The sequence below is a fragment of the Octodon degus genome, unplaced genomic scaffold (genome assembly GCF_000260255.1).
Source record: "Octodon degus isolate 3935 unplaced genomic scaffold, OctDeg1.0 scaffold00071, whole genome shotgun sequence".
In the NCBI taxonomy this organism is placed as follows: Eukaryota; Metazoa; Chordata; class Mammalia; order Rodentia; family Octodontidae; genus Octodon; species Octodon degus.
This window is the reverse complement of record NW_004524647.1, coordinates 11,020,100-11,043,234: the sequence shown is the minus strand read 5'-3', so window position 1 is coordinate 11,043,234 and position 23,135 is coordinate 11,020,100. Positions and strand designations below refer to the sequence as shown.

The 23,135-nt window shown below is 40.5% G+C and overlaps 1 protein-coding gene across 2 annotated transcripts in view; it reads left to right on the top strand.

The window, feature by feature from the left end:
* Window positions 1-23,135, top strand: part of Itih5 (inter-alpha-trypsin inhibitor heavy chain family member 5) — a 103,672-nt gene that overhangs the window by 2,972 nt on the left and 77,565 nt on the right. For both annotated transcript variants that reach the window (XM_023719756.1, XM_004635318.2), the window contains exons 2-5: window positions 7,687-7,731; window positions 18,349-18,512; window positions 19,703-19,804; window positions 21,965-22,215. In XM_023719756.1, coding sequence (XP_023575524.1) covers window positions 7,687-7,731; window positions 18,349-18,512; window positions 19,703-19,804; window positions 21,965-22,215 — 562 coding nt within the window. The remainder of the gene's footprint in view (window positions 1-7,686; window positions 7,732-18,348; window positions 18,513-19,702; window positions 19,805-21,964; window positions 22,216-23,135) is intronic.

Genomic DNA, 23,135 nt, shown 5'->3' with positions numbered 1-23,135 from the left:
CAAGATAGGGGACAAATGATTCTGAACCAGATGATCCTAGGACCTTGAATATGACTAAAAGAACCTGTTATACCTATAAATCCAGCATCCTGGGAGGCTGAGGCACAAGGATTGCCAAGTCTGAGGCCAGCCTGGGTAACAGAAACCTTTTGGGACTCTGCCTCAAAACAAAGACTCCCAAAGCAATAAGGACAGGGATGCAGCAAAGTGTAAAGGCCCTAGGTTCAATTTCAATACTTTTTTTTTTTTTTTTTTGTGGAACTGGGGATTGAACTCAGGCCCTTGCACTTGCCATGGAAGCACTTATTCCACTGAGCCATCTCCCCGGCCCCTCAATTTCAATACTCTTAAAAAAAAACCTAAAGAATCTTTTAGGAAATTAATGTTAGAAAGGAGTTTTCTTGTATAAAATCAGTCTGGTACAATATGCTGAATGTCTGTTTTGCAACTTTAAAGTTTATGTGGAGGGTCGGCCAGATAGATAGCTCAGCAGACTAATATGCCTGCTTAGGCAGAGCCCAGCGGCCAGGGTTTGATCCCTCATGTGCCGTGCCGGCCCCACCCGTGGGCCCACTGAGATAGCAACTGAGACTGGCATGATGGGGTGCGCCATTATGCTGGGGTGTAATCAGCGCTTGGGAGGCTGAAAACAGGAGAACCACTATGAGATTGATCAATGTAGTGGGACCCAGTATACCCTGTACCAAATACATTTTAAAAAATATGATAATGTAAATATGATAGGGCTGTAGTCCTATTATATTACAAAAGCAGTTTTAAATTTATGAAATACTAATAGCTAATAGTTATTGAGTGTCTAGTGGGCCAGGGAGACCTATGTAAAATAAGTCAGAAGCAATTAAATATTATAGTTGGAAGCACTCCATCTCAAGCCACCTGCGTGGGCTTAGATCTGGGCACTGCCCCTTCCAGGATAGGTGTCACTGTGTGTCACCCTATTGGATGTTGCTCCTAACACATAAGGAACATGGCTCTAAGATTGGAAAAGAAAGTAAAATTTGCACCATTTTATGGCCTTTAAGAGAAAGAATATTAAATTACAACTATAGAATTAGGTGCGTAAGTGGCCATTTATTTAAAATGATAAAGTACAGCAGGTCACTTTTTTTCTCCGGTACTGAGGATCAAACTTGGGACCTTCTGCTTACTAGGCAGATGCTTATGCTACTGAGCTAAATTCCCAGCCCCAGATCACATATTTTATTAGCCTGACAAATACTAAAGATATCACTCAATGTTAGATGCCTGTTACAAGTGAGAGGACCTCAAACTTACAGTCTACTAAATTTCTTTCCTTCTTTTATTTTGGTTATGAGGATTGAACCCAGGACACTGCACTTGCCAGGCACTTATGCCGCTGAGCTATCTCCCCAGCCAGTCCACTAAATATCTCAATCATAATGCAATATTAAATATTGTTCACCTAGCATGTGTGAGATCCTGCATTCTGTCTTTAGTGCTGCTAAAAATAATAATTTAAAAATTAGATAAAAATAGTAAACCCATTAGATCTTCTTTATGGTTGTGGTGAGAACTGAGTAAGTCACTTCAGGTGAAACATTAGCATATAAGAAGAGGGAAGGCATGATTTGTTGTTTTGTTTTTACTATTTACATACAGCCTCATGAAATCTCCAAGAACCACTCCAAGGTCTCAGTGTATCTGCTTTATAGAAGACAGCCAGGGAACTTGTCCAGAAGTGACATACCTCGGCTACTACGTGCAGAGCTGGATTAGAGCCCGACTGTGTTGACAGCTAAAGCTGGAGCTCTCAATAAATCCACTAATAGCAAGCTACTTTCATATTTATAACATAATTTGTTTAAATGTGATTTTAATTTGCAGTTCCTGGCACATAGACAGTCGTTCAACACATGTTGGTCCTAACGCAAGCATCTATCATGGTGATACATTTCCAATTCTGAGAACTAGAAGTTTCCCGTACTTACCATGTATTCCGAATTCTCACCCATAACCTTGTCTTTACATTTGGGGGGAAAGTAGATAGCTGAAACATTTTTTTAACTCTACAAAATAAAGTCTGTAAAAGATTTTTTTTTGTGAGCTTCAAGCCTCTTAGTAATGCTTCCCTTATGTGCAGAGACACGATTGCAGAAAAAGAATTGTAGAAGTGGAAGGGGAAGGAGGGTGTTGTGTGAGAGATTCCAGAGATTCGCTCACTCCCAAACCAGCCATGGCTTGTTTCTGGGGGCAGGAAAAGAGGGCGGGGCATGATGAAGACTGGGTGATGAACTGTATGTGTCTTGTGCTCTTAGCTAGTCGTCTTCTCGAAGGACTGGGGCTCAGATTCAAGAAGACCTGATTCGGTGTTGTTAGGGTTGTGGTCAGGAATGCCTGCAATGCTCCTGCATCCAAGGCTCAGCAAGACGGACCTGGAAAAGGACTATAAAAAAACTTAGTTTTTCTTCTGTGGGAGGATGTGTACATACTGAACAACTCATTATTTTCCCATGAGTAGGGCTTATTTCCTGTATTTTTCACAGGTAAAGAAAGAAAACCAGGTGACTTACCTTACAGCCAGTTGACTTTTTTTTGGCTCCAAATCTTCCTGAAAGTTATTTAAATTTTTGACTCAAACCTGAAGCTTCTTCCATCACTAAAGTTATAGTAAGGTACCCCAATTTACAAGTGGTTAGTAGCTGAACAACTGCACCCAAAGAAGGTCAGTTTGGGGCAGATGGTACAGAACCAGCCACGCGGAAATACTCCCAGATCCACACTTTCACACTTGGTGGTAAGTGGCAGCTCATGCGAGTTTCCAGCAGCTGGCCTTGGTTTTGTTCCTGGTTCTGTAGCAGATCTCTGGGGTAATAGTCTGCTTAGTTGTGGTATTTTATAAAGTCCTCAGAAAAATGAATGCTAGCTGGTTGATCAAGTCCTCAAGTTCATCTGCAGCCATAGAGCTGGCAATAGAGCACAACGGGTTGTAGCTTGTACTGGATTTATTTCTTAGAGAGAGGAGAATACAGACCTCCTTTTTGTTTTCTTACCGGTCAGCTTGGGTCAGTCAGTCATCCAGACCCAAGGGAGTTGATACACCACGGGATTATGCTTTGTCCCTCCTGTCCCTTCTCACATTCTTTCCCACTGATGGACTGTGCTGTTCAACATTGTGTTACTATAACAACTAACTGAGGTGACCAACTTATAATGAGAAAAGATTAATTTGGCTCAGGGCCTCCGAGGGTCCAGCCCATGATCTGGGCCCTGTTGCTGATAAGCTGCGGTGAGGCAGCCTACGATGGGAGAGGAGCAAGGCAGAGCAGCCCCATGGGCGCCCACCTTCACGTTATGTTCTCATGAGGATGTTTCTTTAATTTTTCTCTGTAAGTTAGATAGTATGGTCCTTGGTGGAAGAGATCATGGCATTTTCTTTTTATGTCTACTATCTTTTCACACCCACTTAAAACAAATCTATAGTGCATTTAACTATCTACTTGCAATAAGAAATAGTTTACATTTTTGGAGGCAGAGCTTTCTTGGGCTGCTTTCTCACTAAAGGAGATTAGGTGTCTAGGGGCTTCACCTGGAGCCCTGAAATCATTCCATTTGTCTCTTTTTATTTAGCCTGCACTCTGCACCCATTTGAGAGATGGCAGACCTGATTGGCCTGCAGTAACTAAAGGTTAATAATACCCCTGTGAAACTGGGAGCTAGTTAGCTCTCTGTCCCTAATTTCCATCCCTAGATTCTTTATTTTCTTTCTTTTTATTTTATGGGAAAAAAAGTAAAACAAAATTTTATTACAAAATAATAGGAGAATAACAATAGTTAATACATTGAGTATTATTATTATCTTTAATTAGAGTACAAAATATGGGCATAAAAGATTCTCCAAATTATATTAGTACAAACTGTTATTTTCAATCAAGTAAGGTAAACCAGTAGTATAACCATCTTGTATTTTTCCTTTTCCCTTCCTTCCTTTCACCTTTACCCTCATTCTAGTTCCTTTTGTTTTCTGAACAATTTCTTCCCACTTCACAATATCTATTGTACATTTTGGACCTTATTTACTCTTTCAGCTTCTCATACCAGGGAGACAATACGATATTTATACATGTGAGTCTAATTTATTTCACTTATGAGAATGGTCTCGAGTTCCATCCATTTACCTATAAAAGTCACTAGTTTATATTTCTTTGTGGCTAAGTAGTATTCCATCATATAAAAAGACCACATCTTTTATATCTGTTCCTCAGTCGATGGGCATTTGGGTTGTTTCCAAGATTTAGCTATGACAAAATGTACTGCTGTAAACACGGGTGCACATATATCTTTGTGGTATGAGTTTTTTATTCTTCTGTGAAGATATCCAAAAGGGGAATAGCTGGGTCAAATGAGACCTCTAATCCTAGTTTTTGAGGAATCTCCACAGTGGTTGCACCAGTCTGCACTCCTACTAACAGTGGAGAAGTGTTCCTTTTCCTCCACAGCCCCTCCAGCATTTGTTATTGGTTGGCTTCTGGATGACAGCCATTCTTTCTGGGGTGAGATTGGATCTCAGCGTTGTTTTAATTTGTATCTCTCAAATGACTAATGACACTGAACATTTTTTCATTTATTTATTTGCCATTTGTATTTCTTTATCTGAGAAGTACCCATTTTTGGATTGGGTCTTTGAATTTCACCCTGGTATTCTTGTAACACAATGTAAAAATACTAAATAAAAAAAAATCAGGAATTCCTAACCAAAACCAGCAATGATGACATTGGTCTCATTTCCACCTCCAATCCTAGCTGGCACCAGGAATTTGTCTCTACTGGGATGTTTTGATTCTGGGTCAGCCTGAGTTTAAACTTGCATTGAAGTGCAGCCATAGAGACCCCCTGAGACAGCAGATAGTCATCTCAGAAATGGAAAGCCAACTTCTTCTGTTCTCCTTAAGGCTTGCTTGTTTTCTTGGAAACCTATTTTACAAAAGAGGAAACTTCAAAGAAAATCTTGTAGGTCACACAGAGAATCTAATACCTGGGAGAGGCTTGGCTCTCCTTCCAACCATAGTTATTTTAAGTGCTCCCCAGCCTATTCCACAATTTTAGGAAGGGCAAGACCTGCTGTGGGCCTGCAGAGCTGGTGAAGGACTCACCTAGGGTCCTTGCTGTGGCCCTCTGGTTGTTTTCCACACGCCTCAGCTCCTGTTAGAAGGCAGACAATAGCATCACCTCAGAAACTGTTTGGCTTCCATTTGCAATCAGGATGGTTGTCAAACTAATCCTGCACTATTTTTATTTTTGTGCTGTTAAGTAGGAAGCTATGTCATGGCTTATAGTGTTAATTTCCATATGCAAATATACTAGTATTTCTGTATTTATACAAGTATATTATGTTTATTTATATTCATGCAAATATACATTTGTAGATATGTAAATATGTATATATTTGAGAGATTAAAGAGAATGAGATTAAAACAGTATCTGTTATACTTTCAGTTAAAAAAATGTAAATATCTTTATTATTTATTCAATTATAGAAATAATGTATGGTAATTTGTCAAAAATTGAATATAGAAAAGTGTAAAGAGAAGCAATTCACCCATCTGAAAGTAACGGCCCTTTGCATTTTGGTGCACCTGCTACATATAGAAACATACACACTGAAAATGATTCTAAATATAGTGCCTTGTTGTTTAATATTTAAAAATCTATTTTGATTCTATCTGCCAGGATAAGCTAGGTTACACCTGGTAACATGCAATCTCCAATTTCTGTATTGTAAACAACAAATATTGGCTTCTTGCTCATATAAGTTGTCCATTTTGGGCTGGCGATGGGACAGTGTGTGCTTCGTGATCACTTGTGAACTTTGGCTCGATGGAACAGGTACCACTCCAGACGCTGCTAATTGCTGTACCAGGGGGAGGAGGCTGTTCTGCAGAATCAAACATCTGTATTTTAGTACTTGCCCAGAAGTGACAGATGTTATTTACATTATTGGCTAGAATAGCATATGGTCCCACGTACTCACGGAGGTAATGCTAGCAGGGAACTAGAAAAATATTTGGTGAACAGTGTTGAAGCCCAGGAACACCAGCATGTGTTGATGTCAGTAAATACACATCCACATCATTATCTTCAAGAGCTGTGTGGTAATTAATCAGTGTCTCATGATATATTTAACCAAACCACTTTTTTAAAAAAATGTATTTAGAACAGGTTCTACAGGATCTCACTATGTAGATTGAACTTGTAGTGTTTTTCCTGTTTTCAGCCTTCTAAGTGCTGAGATTACAGGTGCGCACCACCATGACCAGTCTCAATCACTGGGCATGGCACGCCGGGGCAAACCACTTTTAAGGGGTATTTTATGCAATTTCTAATTATGAAAAATTGTTTGAAGTTGCAAAGAATTATCCTGTACATTAATTTTTTTCTTCTGATTTACTCCTTTATGGTACTTTTAAGTATTATATTAAATTTGCTATGAGTAGAATTTTAAATTAAAAGCCATGAATACAGGTGTAATATAAAATACTCTAGCTACTTTGGAAAACAGTTTGTCAATGTCTTAAAAAGTTTAATTAACCATATGACCTAGTAATTCCCTTCTGAGAAAAATAACATTTGTCCAGTGCAAAGAATTGATGTGAATGTTCCTTCAGTGCTTTTTAAGTTCTGAATTATTCATGTAGCTAAAAGGTAGACACAATCTAAAGGAGCATCAGCCACTGGGCAGACAATCAGCACACAGTCACAAAGGATGTTATCCTGCCGTGAGAAGAACACAGTGCCGATCCCTCAATACAGACAAACATTATGCTAAGGAAGAAAGGCCAAACGCAGAACTCTACATACGGTGTGATTCCGCTCATCTGAAGTGGCCAAGATGGGTGAATCCACACAGACAAAATGGATGAGTGGTTGCCTAGGAATGGGGAGAAGGGGAGACAGAGAAGTGATGGGGGAGGGTACATGCTACTTTGCAGGATAATTAGAATGCTCGAATCTGCTATGGTGGTAGATATTCAGCTGTGTGTAAAAACATTTTCTTGTGAACAAAATGAATAAATTGTATTGTATGTCAGTTATATCTCATAAAGTTGTTTAAAATATCCATAAAGTCTGAGCATATTTTTCAAGTTTCTCATTTACATCATCAAACTGGCCTCCAGAAGGGAAAACATATCACTCATAATGGTAATCATTTGTGCTTGTGTTATCTACATGGGGATTTATCATGAGGAATGTACAATTGGCTAAAATTTTTAATCAGTCTCAAGGGCTTGTTGATTATTATTGTGGTTTTACTTATGGTTTTATGCATCTTTATAGAAGATATGTACATACATAGCCATATATCCACGCTTTATGTGCGTAACAGTGAGAAGCTTAATGTCAAACCCAAAACTAAAATGAAACAGTGTAAATATCCTAATTGTCTGTTCTTGCCATTTCATGTAGACCCCTCCTACAGATTTAAAAGAAATCATGACAAGGTAGAATGACCTCTTGGGTCAAGGTTAAACCTCGTCTGAGAGAGACGGATTCAAATTCTGGAGTGGAAGCCAACTCTACACTAAAAAATGGAAGCTACTTTTCAGGATGAATAGTTCTTTTGATGAACTGGAATGAATGCATTTTAACCTCCCTGCAGAAGTCGTGTAGCCTGCCCCTCAAGCCAATGTCACGTCTCTTCTCTTGCAGGCTGGAGTCAGGGTCCCAAGGCAGCTGAGGCTGTTGCAGAGACTGGTACGTATTTGTGTGGCACTTCTGAGTCCATTCTCCTCTCTTCCGCTTGTTTGGAACCAGGTGATGCTTTGTATGCCCACCCTCCAAAGCTTGTGAATCGTGCATAGAAGGATTCTAACACAGCAAAGTAGCTGATTCTCTTGTAACTTTTCATGAAGCAGCCTTTTTTTCCTTTGAAAGAAAAACATAATTATTTAAGGACTCTATAAGGACAAAACATGTAGTTTTAAAGACTTCCTTCAAAAAATATCTAAATATAACTTCAATTTATTTTTTATGACATCCTTACTCAGGAAATGAAGACTTTGTTCTTGTGAAGTAAACAGCTAAAGCAAGCAGAGAGCTCACATCTGAGTATGAAAATGACACGTGGTGAACTCTGGGCAGGCCCTCGACACATGCTGGAGGGTTAGAGACTGGACCTTGAGCAAAAGTTTAGAAACTACAGGAGGTTATGAGGTGTGACAGAAAAATATGGTGAATTAAAAAAACTTTCTGTAAAGGACTCATGGCCATTAATCCCCCTCAGAACACCCACTCTCACTTGGAGCACACTATCCCACCATTCTTGCCATCTTCTGAAGCAGTTCCGGTTGCCGGTGCGTTCAGTTGCACCGTCCTGGCTGCCTTGATATCCTGAATCAGTCAAAACATTCATTACCCCTCACTGTCACTTTGACTTTAAAGAAAAGCCACAAGTTGCAGTGCCAGGCCCAGTGGAGAAGGTGGATGACGACACACGTAGCATAGTGTTTCACAAGCCTGCTGTCTGGGGGGTGACCCTCGGCAGCAGCGGTCTGTGCTCCCATCTCATGGAGGGAGGCCTTTCAGAGCTGCTTCAGAAAGTGGCAAGAGTGATGGCACAAGGGTGTTCGAAGCAGGGGACTCTTCTGCGATGTAGTGTTTACTGCAATACCTTTTAAGGTATTTTGATCACTCATTGTATGTTTTGATCACATGATGTATTTTTTTTTTTTAAATCTCAGTTTTTCCTTATGACTGTGTGGGGTGAATTATCAAATTGTGGGGACATTTAGGTGAGGGGTGTATGCACCCTTCCCTTTCTCTGGCAGGCATCCAAGTCAATTTATCCATTGTGAACTGGGACTTTGGTGTCTTTTCTCTTCACCTTCTTTTTTTTAAAATTTTTATTTATTTAACATTTATTTATTTGTGTGTGGCCAGCTCAGCCCATCAGGGGGCGGGGCTGGCTGGCATGTGGTGCTGGGGGATCGAACCGCGGTCCCTGTGCTTTGCTAAGCTTGTTCCAAGTAGGTGCTTTAGACCACTGAGCCATCTCACCAGCCCTCTCTTCACCTTCTTCTTCCCCTCCTTTCTGCTCATCTTCCCCACCCTCCTTCCTGCCCCTGCTTCACCATAACCCAACTTTGTTAGCCTAGTATTAATTCTTCTATATTTTCCTCTGTGCTCACATAATCAAAGTAAATCTCGGTACATAAGCATGCCAAGAATTGTGAGGTCAGAGCCGGCAAGATAGCTCAGCAGATTAAGTGCCTGCTTAGGAGAGTCAGGGACCAGGTCTTGATCCCTGGCACCATATGCCATGCCGGCTCAACCCCTTGGTGTGCTAAGCCCATGGTGGCACACGCCTGTAATCCCAGTGCTGGGGACGCTGAAAACAAGAGGTTCACTAGGAGTGAGAGCCTGTACCAAATACGTGAAAAAATAAAATAAAATAATTTTAAAAAAGAATTGTGAGTCCTTTGGAAGTTTCCAGGCTTTCTAGCTAATAAGTTGTTACTATGTCTTGAGAATTGGTAGAAAACAAGGGCAAGTGTGTGTTTTATCACCCACAGTAATGGCAGCAGCCAGCAGATAGCATTTGCTTGATTCCTCAACTCCAGCTCCTCTGGTGATACAGAGGGCCAGGTGGCACCTACACATGAAGTAGGTTGGCTACCTATGAGCAGCTTGACACACCAGTGGGGGGGGAGCTTATATACATGCATATACAGCATTTCTGATCATTGCTTTAAAACAGCAGGGACATACAGTGATAGCTAATGTGTGCTGAGTGCTTATTATATGCCAGACATTGTTCTAATCATCTTCTTTTATGGTAGTACTAGGGATTGAACCTAGGGCCTTCGGCATGAATTACATTCCAAGATCTCCTCTCCTCTCCTCTCTTCTCTTCTCCTCTCCTCTCTTCCTCTTCTTCTTCATCCTCTCTCTCTCTCTCTCTCTCTCTCTCTCTCTCTCTCTCCTCTCCTCTCCTCTCCTCTCCTTTCCCTCCCTCCCTCTTTCTCTTCCTCCCTCCCTCTTTCTCTTTCATTATTTTTTGAGAGCAGATCTCACTACATTGGCCAGGCTGGACTTGAACTTGTGTCCCTTCTGCCTCAGCCTCCCTGAGTGCTGAAATTATAGGTTTGTTCTAAATGGTCTATGTGTTATAACTTAATTATTCCTATAACAGTTCTTTGCAATATTTGACAGAACTGAGGTTCAGGGAGACTAAGTAGGTTTTCCAAGATGACACAGATGGCAAGAGATGACACAGTTGGTGTACTAGCTAAGAGCATGGATCCAGAAACTTCCAGATCCTTCCTGGCAGAGCCAGGATTGCCTTCCAAAGACTTAGAAGTTTCTGGGTCCATTCTCTTAACTAGTATACCAGACTGCCCTGCTAGTTACATGTATTCCTCTATTTCTTATTGTTTTCACTTATAATAAGTACTTTATCTGGCATAGCTGTATCCATTATTTAAATGCTAGCTAATATTCTGTTGGCACACCATAATTTACAAAGCATTCTACTACTGATGAAATCTCAGTTTATTTCCAAGGTTTTTTTTTTTTTTTTGCCCCATAAACAGTGCAAAAAAACCCCCCACAAAAACAAAACCCCCAAAACCTCTCTTATGTGTATATTGTTACTTACAATTTGCTTATTGCTATGGCTTATATTTTCAGTGGGAGGATTGCTGATTCAAAATAATATACATTTTTAATTTGATAGATTTGGTCAGATTCAGTTTTGAATACTATTACTTTTAACACTATATTAGTTCCATTTCTCTCAGCAGGGATGAATATGCACATTTCCACTAGCAAGCAATAAAGCTACTCTTTTTGATTTTCCAGTCTTTTAGACATAAAAGGACACCTTGTTCATTTTGCTTGCATTTCCCTGAGTATGTACAGATTTGGACATTTTGAAATAGATTTGTTAGGCATTCAGAGCAGTTCTTTTCCAAATTGTTGTTATCAGGTCGTTTGCTTATCTTTCTACCCTGTTTTTATCCCCTCATTGTCAATTCATCAGAGATCTTGGCATATTATAAGTTCCTTCTGTCTTCTGAGGTAGAAGACTCCTCTACAAATCTCTCATTTTTCTGCTAACTTTGATCATGGAATATTTACCATATAAAAGTTTGAAGTTCATAAGTAATAAACACATCTATCTTTTTAATATATATATAGTCTCTAAGTTTTTGCCCTTGGACACACTGATTTTCTTCACTCTGTAGCTTGGCTTATTTATATAATCTTTTAGATTTTCTTAGAAACCTCTTAGAATTTTCAAAAATCCTTATATTTATATTTATTGTATTTTTTTTTTCAGTACTGGGGACTGAGCCCAGGGCCTGCACACTGAGCCACACTCCCAGCCCTTTAAAAATGTTAAATTTTGAGACAAGGTCTTGCTAAGAACCTCAACTGCCCAGGCTGGGCTCCCAGAGTGCTTGGATTATAGAGATGAGCAACCATGCCTGGCTTCTCTGTTATAAATTTTTTACCTAAACTTTGCCTACCCAGATGTGCTGGAAGGTTCTCTCCAGCAGTATCCCTGGCCCATCACACTGCGCTATGAATGTCCTCAATAGCCGCATCACCTGTAGGGTAAAACCCAAGCACATACGCGACCCTGCGCTGCCTGACTCCTGCCTGTCTGCAGTCTCCATTCACTGTTGGCATCTTTTCTGTCTGCTGCACAAGCCACCTCACCCCACCTGCAGTCCTCCAAATGAGCTACACTTCACTTAAGGAGCAGCGTGTGTGGTAACAGCTGGCGAATGTCTTCGTCTCCTGTTTTGGGTAATAACAGTGTGTGCTGTATTTCTTTCCAAGAAAGAGAGAAATGAATGCTTCATACGCATCTTGGGACTGCCACACTTCAGTGTCTCGCTCTGTGTGAGGGACAGTGGAAGCAAATGATTTCTGCGGAGGTAGAGAACCTCCCTATTACAGTGTCTAAAGAATGGTTAGGCCAGAATAAACACCACAAGGTTAACCTTGTGGGAGGAGGCCCTGGGGCCTGGCAACTGCTGTCCCAAACATTCCCCAGTCACATTTCCAGATGGCAGCGTGGGTAATTCAGGACACCAGAGGGTGGCTTGATTGTAAGTAACTCACATGAGTCATACAAAAACTGTTGGTCCCTCAGGCAGCTAATTAAGACACTCCCTGCCTCAAACTACTTTTCCATCTGTTTTGGTTTTGCAGGAAAAAATAATGAAGAGATTACATTCTGTCACAGGAAGATGAGCTTTTGCCCCCTATTTTTTACTTGGCATCCTCAAACAAAATTGCCATTTCAGTGGAAATATGAAAAACATGTTGGATTTTTGAGAACTGTGTAGTGGGAAAAGTTGAGGCAATTGTTTTATTATGTCTATTGGTTCACGACACATTTCCATGAACTTGGACCATTTGAAACTCTGCCTTTGCCTTTCACTGTCATTTCTTGGCTGTTCGCACCTGTGTGTCTGGTGCTCTTCTTGCCATAGTCCCTTGTTTCTAAGTCAGTCGGCCAGTTTACTGCCCGGGCTGGGCCCAGGATCATTTCTGTTTCTCTGTCTTTTGTGCTTCTAGAATGTTCTTTCTGTTCTCTTCCATACAAATTCTAAACTATTTTAGAACTTTTTCTTGCATTTTAAAGACCTCCGTGACTTACCTTTCTCCTAGAATTTTGTTCTGTTTATTTGGAGAATAATAAATGGAACCCAAGGCCTCAGTTACGGAAGGCAGATGCCCCACTCTGAAGCTATGCCCTCCTGCCTCTTACCTTTTTTCTGAACTCTGGAAGTCTTTTCGTCAAAATTTTTATCTTATCTCTCTCTCCCTACTTACCTATCTATTTGGAGATACAGATATATCTCACTTCCTGTATGTTCCTATGTTGCTTTTTGTATTTTTTAACATTTGTCCTTCCTTTCCAAGTAATTGTAAATGCCTTGAGATAAGGAACCATGTATGTTGCCAAACTGTCATAGAGTTTAGTCTTCAGCAGTACCTAATAACTACTAGTTTATTACATTTCATTTTCTATCTATCTATCTATCTATCTATCTATCTATCTATCTATCTATCATCTATTCTTCAAGGTTCTGTACCAATTGCCCAAGGCTGTGGTGCATAAGTAGCAGCAGCAACTCCTGGAAAAGTAACTGGGGAGAAGAAGTAAAATGAAAGCAGTAAAACTAGTATTTTGAAACTTCTGAACTTGTCTGTTGGGCCCACAAGCTGTGGTCCATAGTCTTCATGTAATATTGTGGAAAATCTACTGCATTCATGATCTTAATTGCAGGCATAAGAAGATGCCGTAATGGACAATGTTTTCTGTGTCTTCTACTTTTCACATTTTAAGTTCAACAAAATTATTTATCTTGTAAGGATAAGTCAACATGACATCAAATCGTCTCAGTGTACCAAGGGAAGGTTTTCAATTATTTTAAAAATATCACTGGGCAAGAACTGTGTACAGAGGAGCTGAATTCTATTTGGCATGCTGTATGGCTAAAATTACAAACTTCTGTTGAGCAGAGATATAAACTTAATAAGTGTGTGCTCACCCCCAGAGCAGCCCCCTTTTATGTGAAACAGTTAGGTGACAAGTTGGCAGAAGACTTTTGGAAAGTGTCAGAATATGACAGCAGCCCAGAACTGATTCAGCTTGATCTTCTTTCTTCCACATTTACAACCTCATGGAAAAGAAGAGGGTCATAAATAAACTTGGAATGAAGAACAAAGACAAAGTAATGTTAGTAAAGTTTTGGAGTTCTGCATCTTCCTGGTTATCTGGTGACCATCCTGTGAAGGTCTTGGCCAGCCAGGGTGCCTGTGCAGCCCTTTGCTGAGAAGGACAGACTAAAGAATCAGGGACTTTTGATCAGTAATCTGGGTGTTCTACCTTTTACCTGAAGCAACCTGTTGAGTCACACAGTAAGTGAATTCAGCCTGCACTGGTTTTTTTTAAAAAAAAGAGGATCCGACCAAAAAGTTTCTTTTTCCTTATATATTGCCTTTATAATTTATTCTGTCATCTCTTCCAAAGGATTCCAGGGCAATTTTCATCTAAAGAAGCCTAGTTTATAAATCATAAAAACAAAACATGGGGGGCCAGGGAGATAGCTCAGTGGAATAATTGCTTGCCTGGCAAGTACAAGGTCCTGAGTTTGATCCCTGGTACCACAAAAACAAAAACAAAAACAAACATGTATGGTTTAGAACCAGCATAGTGCCTGAAATAACTAATAAGTGACCAAATTCCACCTGAGGACAGGTCACACTCAACTAGGGCTCAAACTCAAGTACTGACAGAGATGGGCAGGCAGTTCTCCTTCTGTTACTGCATAATGTCTTCTGCAAAACTCAGTGCTTAATGCAACAGCCATTTCATAATGCGATTTTGTGGGGCAGAAATGTGGGCAGAGCCCAGCCCAGTGGCTCTTCTGGCCTGCGACACCCATGGCGTTTGCTGATGGTATTCAGCTGTCAGACTGGCTGATCCAAGGGCTCAGCACAACTACCCCCCAGGCTGTACTCAGCAGGGTGCCTGGAACTGGGCCAGCCTCTGCATGGGCCTCTGTAGCCAGCAGTGCCAGGAAAGCTGGATATCTCACGTGGTAATTCAAGACCTGGACAAAGAGTATTCCAGAAGAACTGAATGGAAGCTTCCAGGTGTCTCATGATCTGACCTTGAAGTCTCAGAACATCTCTTCTAGTGCATTTTTCAGGTACTGCAAACACTAAGGCCCAGATGCAATGGGTAGTGAATTAATCTGCAGCTCTCCATGATAGAAGGAAAGAGTTTGGAACTCTATTTTAAAATGATAATATATATTTTTTCTATATAGCCTTTATATACATATTCTTTGTTCTTTGTTCCTAAGGCAAAAGAGCACAGTATCTATTTGTGGAAGGATATACCAAAAACTGTTAAGTATTGTCCCTGAGGCATGAAACTGTGACTCTAGGCTGGGAGGTCTTACTTTCACTTTATTTCACTATAATCAAAAGTTTTTACCATGTGTATATAACTTGAGAATTTTGGGAGCATTAGTTTAATATGTAAATAAAATAGAGAATAATAAAGCTAGAATTTTCTTTTTTGTTTTAAAAAATTTTAAATTGTTATTTATACAGGTTTTCAGTACATGATTGCGTTCATTGCTGGCAGTGGGTACGCATAACATACCTCAATTCTTTATTTCCCCTTCCTCTCTTTTCTTAATTGTTTTAAAATAATTTGAAGCCCATTTTGGATATCTATAATACTAATATAATTTTATTTTATGAGAATCAAAACTTTAAATCCAGTAGAGCTTGTTTATGTTCAGATATTCCTCTGGACTACCAGAGTACTTTGCTGTCCCTTCTTTGCTTAAAAAGAATTGCCTAATAGGAAATGGGAGATGGCTATTTTCTGATATAATTTTCTTAATTTACAGGATTTTTTTAAAGCATTGATTACTAGTTCCTTTCTAATATATCTATATGGATTAGAACTATCTGCAATAGTATTTTAGATTCATAGCTACACAAGAGCTAATTGTGGCCCGCTTTTTGTGCACCAGCTCAGATTTGGAGATAGAATATATTTAATTATGTGTAATTTACGAAGAAAACCTGTTTCTAGAAATAACACAGATCAAAGTCAACACAATTTCAACACATGCTTTAATTCATCTTGGAGCCCTCTTTCTGAAAGAGAATGAGCTACAAGTTTTAATTAAAACAAAACAAAACACCAGCTCCTTAAGCTGTTGAGACCATTACCTTTTCCATTCTCAGCCTAATCCTCATTTTTCTGACTGAAGTGTGTTGAATATTTTTAGTAAGCTCATTTTTCAGAAGCATTTGGTTAAAGTACATATAGAATCTCTTTCTAATCTCACCCTGGAGAGAGAGACAGATTTGGTCCTAAAGAGACTGGAATTTTTCATGAAAGAATATTATACAATACAATTATTTCTGAATTCAAGAAAAATTTCCTGAGTTCTAAGGTTTTATTCTTTACTTTTGGTTTTGCCTTAGATCTGTGAACCTCAAATTAGATATAATTGTAATGACTTATTCAGACTCTCAATTTACAGATGAAATGGTTAAATTGTGGAATTCTGCTATGCTTATGGCTCTTAGACTTGGTACACATCACAGTCACTTTGATGGCTTGTTAAAACACACATTGCCAGTACAATCTTCCAAGTTTCTGACTCAGTGGGTTGAGGTGGGGTCTGGGAATCTGCCTTTCTGACAATGCTGGGTGACCCTGATGCTCTGGGCTTGGGGGTCTCAATCTGAGAACCACTATTTTGGTGTAGCTCCTTCTCTGGAGAGTTTCTTTTACTTAGGTAAAATTCTTTCAAATGTGCTGGGTTTTTTAATCTATTTTTTAACTCAATCAATACTTCACTGGACTCTGAATGTTTTTCTGTTTCTACTTTCTAAGAGAAAAACACAGAAACCCTGACATTTTCCCTAAGGTGGTCTCACTTTTCTTTAACTTTTTTGGATCACTAAGACTGACAGTTCTGCCAGCAATAGCCCCAGAGATGAACACCGAACACCCTTCACTGATCATTCCTGTCTCTCTGTTCTTATTCACGTGCTTGGCTCTGGTCATGGAGCTCATCCTCTTGTGGGTGTGGAGCATAGGCTCAGACGTGCCTTATGTTCATATCTGCTTCTCAGATGTATCACATAAGATATCTTTTGAGATTCTTGTGGTTTGTTGTGCTGAGCATGACTTGACTTGAAGACTTTGAATGACTACTGGATTAAACAGAACAATCTTCCTTAGTGACCCATTGGTCATCCTTTATGCCACAGGATCAATGGTCTTGGCATGAACACATTATAACAGTATATTCTGAAAATGAGCCCAAGGCTATAAATAAATAAAGCACATAATGGTTAAATTGCTCAGGTGTTGCCCCAAAGAAGAAAGCACAGTGTGAGTCAGCTCACTTCTTTCAGATGTGTGAAGCATCTGCTCTGTGACAAAGACCAAGCCGGCCTCAGCCATGAGAAGATACGCAGGGCCTGTCCACATAGGTGTGCTGTCAGCCTCACACCATGTTGGCAATATGGATTGGGAGCACAGGGCGCTGGGCTCAGGTACTGCCTGCATCACCTGCTGGCTTGGGCCAGTGGGTGTCCTCATTCACCCTGACACATGCTTCTGAGATCTGTCCCAAGACTAGAGTGGGATCCTGCCTTGCCATAGTTGGCTTGGTTCTCCATAGAAAGATACCTTAGACTGAGTAGTACAGACAATAGACTTATTTTTCTCACAGTCCTGGTGTCGGTAAAGTCCAAGACCAAGATCTAAACAGGGCTGGTTTCTAGTGCAGGCTTTCCTCCTGGCTGCCTTCTGGCTCTGTACTGGTGTGGCTTTTCTTAGTGCGTGCACGTGCTGGGGTAGATAGGAAGCAGTGCTGATCCCATCAGGAGGGCCCACCCTCATGACCTCATCTAGCCACTGTCCCCTCATGAGGGCTGCACCCCAAACACCACACCACTGGAGACTGAGGCTTCAGCCTAAGAAGGGACACAACCTGTCAGTCCATCAAGTGTCTGCTGTTTGCTTAACCAGTTCCCAGAGTCAGAAGACTGTTGCTCCCAGTGCCTCTCCTCCCGGAGATCCCTCCCTTTGGGCTTTTGTCATCTGCTGTCACCAGAAGTGGTACTGTTTTGGAGACCAGAAAAGCAATGAATGATTTTAATGGGCTCTTAAATGTGCCTCATCAGCTACGGCCCTTATCAGAAGCTTGTAGGATAAATTTAAGCACAGATTTAGGGTCTCGTTTTTCTGGATTCTAATTTTCCAAGTAGTTTCTTAAGTTCAGTATTGTTATTGTTTTACAATAACACAGTTGTAGTCCAGATAGAAAATCCTTAAAAATAGTTTTTCTAAGTGGATCTCAAAATGAATTTGAAAGTGGGAGAATCTCTTTAGGCACATCCTGCATTTGTGGTCAGTGCAGTGATCCTGCAGTTGTGTTCTGAAATTGGATGGTAGAAGAGCATTACATCCTTTACACACTGTACATGCATCTAAACTTTATGGAACAATTGCAGCAATGTCTTTTCTGTTAAATTGGGATCTTTGCTGTTTTCTCCTAAAAGTTAGTTTAAGAGAGTTGCTACAATGCCATGAACTGGTTGTTCAGATATCATTGTTTTTATGAGTAAAGAGAATTTAAAGTGGAGACATAAGAACAAGACAAAGAACAGAGGCCTAAACCACATGCTAGTGACTCTAAAATTGAAGATAGTTTTCTTTATTGAAAAAGACCTATATTTCTCCCAAAATGTTTGCCTCACACTGCCATGCATCACCGAGAATTCTATATCCTTTGATTTCCACAGAAAACAAAGCCCTTGATGACAGAATTCTTCATAAAGTCCACCATCATTTCTCGATATGCCTTTACCACTGTTTCCTGCAAAATGCTGAACAGAGCTTCCGAGGACCAGGATGTGGAGTTCCAGATGCAGATTCCAGCTGCAGCTTTTATAACTAACTTCACCATGTAGGTGACACACTGGTCAGAGAGAGATTCCTGTGTGGGTGGTCAGAGTAGGCCTACGATGAGGTGAGGGGCCACAGCCTCTGACTGTAGGAATTTATACACCATTAGGAATATGGATCCTTATATGTAGATGAGAAGGTTACTGCTTGCCTTCCTTCCTTCCTTCCTTCCTTCCTTCCTTCCTTCCTTCCTTCCTTCCTTCCTTCCTTCCTTCCCTTTTCTTCATTTTTTGGTTTCCATTCTCTTTTTTTGTTTAATTTTTACGTATTTGGTACAGGGTCTTTCTTCATGGCTCGGACTCCAAGTGATCCTCCTATTTTCAGCCTCTCCAGTGCTGGGATTATAGGCATGAGCCACCACATCTGGTTTCAGTGGCTAGCTTGGCACCTGGGGTGGGGCCAGAATAGCATGTGGTACCAGAGATCGAACCCTGGTCCCTGTGCTTGACAGGAAGATACTTAGACTGTTGCGCTATCTCCATGGCCCTCCATTCTCTTTTGTTCTGTTGCCCCAGTCTTCCCTCCTAACTTTCCTTTTTCTCTTCCCCCATCCTGGTCCAGTCTAGGCCAGGTCCTCTTCAAGAGGATTGGTATACTTCTATTTTAAAAAGTTGCTTTGTTCCAGAGACTCCAGTTTCATTGCCTGGCTAATGAATTAATAAATTAACAAAAGAGATGATTTTAAATAGTAGTAAATGTTACAGTATAAAGTTGACAGATTTGATCTAGAGGAGTTTTCATAGTTGGGGAAACCAAGGAGGTGACTTGGATCATGGGTGAGGGGGTACCTAAACAAATAGCATGAAACCCTTGATATACTAGGTTGAATATATTTCTTCTTTTTGGCGTCCAAGAGATCTAGATATACAAAACAGGGCAGGTGTTTGGGTTTAGGTTTTGGTGTGGGCAAGATTCAAGTTGAAGAACCCATGGAAGTTTGAGCAGATTTTGTGATTTTTCTGCTGGAAAATCATAGACGCTCCTGCCTGGGTCTTGCCATCTGGACCTGTTGAAAACTGCCCTAGGGTGAAATCAGTGATTCAAGGCTGGCGCCCTAATCTGGAATGCATTCTTTCTGCATATCCAAGAGGCAAATAAAAATATTTTCTTGGGTTACCATAGTTTTGAGCTCCATGTTTGAATTTGCCTTGGAACTGCTTGCTGCTGACACAGCTGTCTCTTGGGTTTCAGGCTTATTGGAGACAAGGTGTATCAGGGTGAGATTACAGAAAGAGGAAAGAAGAATGGAGATAGGGTAAAGGAGAGAAGGAACAGAACCACAGAAGACAATGGGTAAGCGTTGTTTAAGGAATTAAAGTCTAGTGAAGCAGAGTGTTATACTTTCTACCCCGCTGCCTACTCCTTTTTCATTCCCTCCCAATAGTTTTATTTTTATTTTTGATTGAAATAATAAATATATCTGATTAACAATATAGTAGATAAATACAACAAAGAGAAAATTTTACTAATCCTGTTGCTTGGCTTTTCCTAGCAACACTTAATTCTAATATTTCTAGAGTTTTCTTTGTAATTATCTAACTCTATTTAGTATAATACTGCTTTTTCTTGGTTTCTTGATAAGATTAAGATATTATCTGTTGACTCTTTTTTGTGATGGAAGAAGATTTAGTAAATTTATAATAATTCCGTCTCTGCATTCTAAATTTTTATATTATTTTATTTCTTCTTCCATTAGTAAAGTGTTTAGATTATTTTGATTAGCTCTATTTTCTTAAGTGATAGTAGTCTACCTTTCACTTTGACTCTATTTCCTGTGTCTCTATAATGTAATTATTTGTGTTTACATTGTCAGAGTGATTAACATTTAAATTCTAGTCTCTAAGGATCCTTGCAATCTTTGTCTCTACCCTGAATTTGAACATTTAAAAATCAATAAATAGTATTTTCTTTTTAATGACTATATAAATCACATTAAGTGCAGAGTCATCTGGTACACCACCAAGTCCCAGCCCGACACGAAGGTCTCCATTCTCTTTGCACAAAAGTGGCCTAAACAGAGTGGTGTGAACTTATACACCTGATTTTGTTCTTTAATAGAGGGCAGTGCTTCAAGCTAGCTCTCTAAAATCATAAACCATCAAAAATCTGCTGTTGGATCTTGTCAATGAGAATGCAACATGTCACCCTCTCCTGGAAGATTGGAGATGTGGGTTTGCTTTGATACAGAAAAGCAACGAAGTTCTTGGAGTCAGATAAGAGATTTTCAGACACAGCATTCCACATTTGTCTTAGTGCTACAGTTGCCAAGGACAGAGAGGCCTCCTTTCCTCAAGGTACAGGCCTGCATTCATGGCCTCACATACAGCTCTGCTTTGCTTGATCCTGTCCAAGCACAACCTCCTGAACTTTTGCTTCGCCTACACTCCGCCCTTCCCCCAGCCCTGTAAGAACCCTGTCTCTTCCTTTGTTTGGCAAGGTGCCGTCCAGTGCCTCTAGTATGTGGTCTCTTTTGCTGCAGCAAATCATTAAAACCTCACTTTGTTGAATGACAGCTTTGTGCCAGATTGTCTGCATTGAAATCGTTCAGAATCATGCCACTGCTCAGCTGAGTTTTGCCATAATGTGTTTATCAGTCACTTCTGTTTCATTCATTCTGTCTGATGCACAGTGTAACTTTTCCATCTTAATATCGGTACCTCTCTTTTGGTTCCTGGAAAGAGGGGTACAGGAAACCTGTCAGCTCAGGCATGCACTGGGGCGCCGGCTTGGAAGGATCTCTCTCAGTACCCTGTCTCACTCCTATCCATGGAGTCCTCCTACTCTCCCAGTCTGCAATTTCTCGGAGATTCTTCCAGCAGTTTCTTCCAGCATGTTCTGAGCTAAAGTGTTCTTTCTCTGTGCAGTCTGAGTCTCTGAAACTTTCTGAGCTGCCTTAGTCCTAAGGTTGCTCCTACCACCCATCATCTCTGGTGGTCAGTCTGCCATCTGGCCCCAGAGAACTCCAAGTAGTGAAAGCGTTGGGGATAATTGGCATTTTTGTGTTACTTCCTCTTTAAACACATCTGCTAAATTTTTACCTACGTGCAAACACATAACCACATATTACTTAACATATACAATGTCAGAATGCATTGACCATCCCTACAGAGGGCTGAATGCAGTGCACGACTGGACTCCAAACTCTCTCCCAACAGTCCTCCTGCTATCGCCTGTTTCCAGAAGTCTGTCTTGGGGCTAGGCTGGAAGGGGTCTTAGGCTTTGAATTCTCTCCTGCTAAGCATCCTTCAGTACTCCTCCTCTAGTCCTGGTCTGTGCTTCTTCCAAAACTAACTTATTTCCAGTTCTAAGGATGCACCCCACCTTGCTCACAGGTCTTCCTGCAAGTGATATACGGCAGGTTCCCGCACCCCTCCCCGCTCCCCCCCCCCCGCCTCCCCAACCCGGCTTTCCTTACTCCAGCCCTACCTGTTGCCCCTTTTGCCTCCCTGCCAGTGATGAGGGCGCCGACACATTCAGAGCCTCTCTAGTGATTCCCAGCAAGGACAAGGCCGCCTTCGTGCTGAGTTACGAGGAGCTTCTGCAGAGGCGCCTCGGCAAGTACGAGCACACGGTCAGCGTGCGGCCGCAGCAGTTGGTGGGGAGGCTGGCAGTGGAGGTGACCGTCCTGGAGCGCTCAGGCATCGCCGCCCTGGAGGTGCTGCCGCTGCACAACAGCAGGCAGAGGGGTGGCGCGCGCGCAGAAGGTAGGTCCTATCCTGGCCGGGGGCCCTGGCTGCGGACCAGCAGCATCCTTACACGAAGGCTTTGAGTTCTTATGGAAACTGGAAAGACAGCAACGAAGCAAATAGCGTCCTGCACAATCTTATTTTTAAAGATCTGGGTCTGTCAGGAGATTGAGAGTGTTTTGAAGTTGAGACAGAAATCCCACTCTGGGGAAGCTTTTGAGGCAAAGTATTTAAATATCGTGGATGTTATAAACATGAACCTACCTGATTGGATTTGTAGTACATAGCAAAAACATTCCATCAGCTTAAATGGTCAACAACATGGAAGGCATTAGTGAAATACACTGATTAAAAACAATTTGGCATGTAAGGAGAAAAAACATAAAATTGTGCATACACTATAATGTCAAATATGCTAAGTATATTAAATACAAAGGTTGGTCAAAGATAAAAAATTTTATGATAAAAGATAAAAAATGGTAAAAGATAAAAAATTATATCAAATTATATGAAATAGTTTTATTATGGGCATGGATGAATTATAGGGTTGTTTTCTAAAACATTGATTTTTAGCATTCAACAATGTTATAGTCTTATATTGTGTTTAAGGGAGCTGGGTATTGAACTCAGGGTCTTGTGCATGCTAGGCAACTACTCTACTATTGAGCTGTGCCCTCAGCCCCTTTTTCTTAAATTAAAAAATGAAATATATGTACTTTAGTTTTGATTTAAGATACAGACATTTGGGTTCATTCGCAAAATTACCAAGTTTAGGTTTTTCTCAAATTCTGATTTTTATTTTTATTTTTTTATTTTTTTTTCATTTTTTTCAAATTTAATTATTATCATCTCAAGTATATCATCCATTGATTTTATTTTTTTTCTTTTCAAAGTTTTATTGATAAACATATAGCAATGAGACAGTTTCAAATCAAATC